Source organism: Emiliania huxleyi (assembly GCF_000372725.1).
Source record: "Emiliania huxleyi CCMP1516 unplaced genomic scaffold EMIHUscaffold_1, whole genome shotgun sequence".
NCBI classification, from domain to species: Eukaryota; Haptophyta; order Isochrysidales; family Noelaerhabdaceae; genus Emiliania; species Emiliania huxleyi.
In genome coordinates, this window is record NW_005202428.1 from 1,260,749 (window position 1) to 1,264,220 (window position 3,472).

A 3,472-nucleotide genomic window follows, 5' to 3' on the forward strand; every position below is an offset into this window, starting at 1 on the left:
CTCCCTCCGCAGGTCAAGGACGAGCTGCCCGAGTTCGAGATGACCGCTGAGTACCTCGACCCGGCCGCAAAGTACGTCTTCAAGTATGGCGTTGGCTACTCGGTCTTCCTCATCTTCGTCTGGCCGCTCGCCGTCATCGCGTGGGGCGTCTTCGACAAGGCCAACTACACGCTCTGGGCCTCGGTCGCCTACTGCTGGGGCTACATCGGCTCGCTCGTCATCGTCGTGCTGCCCGTCTACGAGTCGTGGGGCTCGCTCCAGAATGTGCTGACCTGCACCAAGCCTGCGCCGGAGGCCAAGGAGTGAAGCGTCGGCCAATATTCGCTACGCGCCCCCCCCCCCCCCCCCCCGCGCCCGCAAGCGGGGCGGCGTGCCTTGCCCCCCTGGGCGCCCGGTGTGCACTCGCCCACGGAGGCGTCAATGCTCGCGATTTGAATGCCGGCGCAGTCGAGCGTCGGGTAGTCGTAAGAGAAGTAATAGGAGAGGAGTGTGGTGCTAACCGTCGCCCACCCTTGGGCGTCTGCCTCTTCCTATCTGCGCGCAGGGTGGCAGAGCCTGCGGCTGTCGTGAAACAGAATGACAGCTAACTGTAACTCGAGAGTAACTGCGATTCGTCCGCTCTGCACTTCACACTGTGGGGCATCAAGCAAGGGTTGTGGCCAACTTCAATACCAACCGGGTTCCCACCAGCCAAAGCGTCGCTCCGAGTCGGTGGTCGTTGTGCTTGTGCGTTGTGGTTGAGCCGGAGCGCCAGTTCGAGCCGTCTCCGGGGCGGGACGGAGAGGGCATCGGCCGATGGGTCTGGCGGCTGTTCAACTACACATCGTTCGGGAGACGATTCGACGACTGGCGAGGGGTCCCATAAAGATGAGCTGGGCGTGGTTTGTGGTGGGCCTCTTCCTGTGGGTGGCATGTTGGGAGAGATTTTTAGCAATACCTTTATGTGATGTTACAGGTGGGTTAAGAGGGAGATGTGCGCGAGCTGCGGGACCGCCGGGACGGCGGGCGGGTGATTGCGACTCGCCGCCACTTTTGGCGACTTTTGGGACGCGCGTCGATTTCGGCATGGCAGGCGAGGGTGTCACGGCCATGATCGTGGCTGCTGACGCCGGCGACAACCCGCTGGCGGACCGCCGCGAGGACCGGAAGGCGGCGGCAGAGCGGGAGAGGAAGGCCAAGGTGGCGAAGGTCGCCTCGCAGGCGACGAACGCGATGGCGGCAGTGCGGGCGCAGCTCGATTTGCGGGAGAAGGGGGCAGCAGACAAGGCGGCGAACAAAGCCAACGACGACGCGGGGGCGCCGGTGAGGGCGTCGTCTACGATGCTCGAACGAGTGTTCGCTGCCCGCCTCGACGGTCCGGACAAATACGTTGTGGCTCGACGAAAGGAGCGAAAGACGGCTGCCGGGGCTGGCACTGCTGCCGATTTGGCGGCGGGTTTGGAGAAGATGACGGACTCCGTCGTCAAGATGGCGAGGAGAGACGGCGCCGACGGCAACACGGTGACTGCGGAGCACAAGGCGCTGCTGGATGACGTGGCGGTGGAGCAGGGTCGCAAGGCGATTGTGGCGAGGGCGGCATCAATACCAAACAACTCCAACACTCACACGTCATTTGGGGCCTGGAGCCCTTATCACGCGCGCGCGAGACGTGCAGACAGGGTTGCCAGGTGAGAACGAATGGCGCGGTTCACGCCTCGCACAACAGAGAGAGAGATGCGCTCTGCATGGTGGGACATAAAAGAGAGCGAGTACTTAGGCGAGTAGGCCGTGCGGTCAACGCTGCCGCGCGCGACTTTGCGCGCGAGGCGGCGCAGCTTGAGAACGGCGGTGGGCGAGAAGCCGCCGCCGAACGTCTCGTGGAGCAGCAGGTTGAATGAAGTTGTTGCGCTTGACAAAGATCGCGTCGTGGTAGAAACCGCGATGCGCCTTGACGTAGCCGTGGCCGGTCTTGTGGGAGTCAAGGGTTGGGAGAGAGAGACCGGGCTGCCCGCGCGCCTTGCAGCCCATGTTCAGGCGGCGGGCCTTCTCTTCGGTGTTGCCAAAGGCGTAGGAGTGGCCAACGGAGGCGGGCGTGCCGCCACTCGAGGCGTTGCCAACGCCCGGCGAGGAGGTCTTGAGGAGGGGCGTCCAGAGCTTGACTTCATTCACCTCATCGCATCCTCCCGGGCCAGCGTGGGGTTCCGCGAGGTCGACCTTGTACCCCTCGTTGTACTGCCGGGTGAGCTCTGGTTTCTCCTTGTCACCGTGCACGACCGGCGCGTTGGCCGGGGCGCGCATCGCGTCCGCCCAGGCGGCGAGGACGCCGTCGTGGGGCCGCCGGTGGTGGGCCTTGTTGTAAAGGTAGTCGCCGAAGAAATCGACTGGCATGCCCCGCTCGAGCGCGACCCGAAGGGTGGGAAGCGCCGCGGAGAGCCAAAGGCCGAGCTTCCGCTGGAGCTCGTCCTGGAGGGTGTCGGAGGAGAGGGCGGTGGCGTACGTACCGTCGACACGGACATCGAAGGCCTTGCCGGCGAAAGGCGTTGAGGCGGAGACGAAGCGCGCGGCTTCGCGGTTGTTGACGGCGCTGTCTCCGAGGGACGGGTTGTTCTTGACGTGCACATCCTGCGCCTTGACGAGCTCCTGGTGCGCGAACCAGTCCTTGTGATTCTTGATGGCAGCGAGCGCCCGTGGCCGCGGGTACGTGGATTTGCAAGTGCCATTGAGAATCGCGTCGGTAGCTGGAAGGGACTCGGGCTCGGGGAGCGGGACGCTCTTGGGGTAGAACTCAGTCAGGTAGCCGCCGCGGACGGTGTACTCGAGTAGTACTTGTTTTTGTCGCGGGCGGTGCGCTTCTCGCACACCTCCTTTTGTTTGTATGTTGGCCGTACCTGTGTCGCCAATCAGCCGACGCTCGCCCCCGACGCACGTACTCTCTGTGGCTTAGTAAGGTAAGGGAAGGTAAGGACAGATAACGGTCAACTCTCAGGGAGCAAGGTGCCAAGAATAAGAAAAAAACAAAACCGGCGTGTTTGGCGACAAACCGCGGGCAGGATCCTGTTCCCCCAACCTAGACACTGCTTTGAAGGTGCCGCTCCCTTCTGCCGCGCCCTTCTGCCCGCCCTCCGGAGCCGGGGCGCCACCCCGCGACCCCCTGCGCCGCCTCCCACGGCCCTCAGGGCCCACATACTCGACGCTCGCGCCGCGCCCCCCGCCGCTCGCCGCGCCCCGGCTCGCGCCGACGCCGCGCTGACCACCTACCTCCTCCCTCGCCCTCGCAGCCATGGCGTGCCAAGCTCGCCTCGACACCGTGCCCTACGTCGGGCTCCCCAACGTCCCCTACTCCCAGTGCGAGGAGTGGTGCAAAGCCGGCACCGCCCTGGTGCGCACGCCCGCCGCCCGGGCCCTGACGCGCCCTGACTCTGCCTGCGCACTCCCTGCGCTCGCCTGTCCGATCCGCCCCCGCCGCAGCCCCTCCTCCCTGCGCCCGCCCGCC

At 65.2% G+C, this 3,472-nt stretch overlaps 2 protein-coding genes across 2 annotated transcripts in view; both read left to right on the forward strand.

The window, feature by feature from the left end:
- Positions 1-306, forward strand: part of DUR1 (tentative urea transporter) — a gene marked incomplete at both ends in the record, with an annotated part of 1,954 nt that extends 1,648 nt beyond the window's left edge. The window contains one exon of the mRNA XM_005794109.1: positions 19-306. Coding sequence (XP_005794166.1) covers positions 19-306 — 288 coding nt within the window. The remainder of the gene's footprint in view (positions 1-18) is intronic.
- A 759-nt stretch (positions 307-1,065) lies between these two features.
- The window catches only part of DUR4 (putative urea transporter), a gene marked incomplete at its 5' end in the record, with an annotated part of 4,833 nt that continues 2,426 nt past the window's right edge, over positions 1,066-3,472 (forward strand). The window contains one exon of the mRNA XM_005794110.1: positions 1,066-1,667. Coding sequence (XP_005794167.1) covers positions 1,066-1,667 — 602 coding nt within the window. The remainder of the gene's footprint in view (positions 1,668-3,472) is intronic.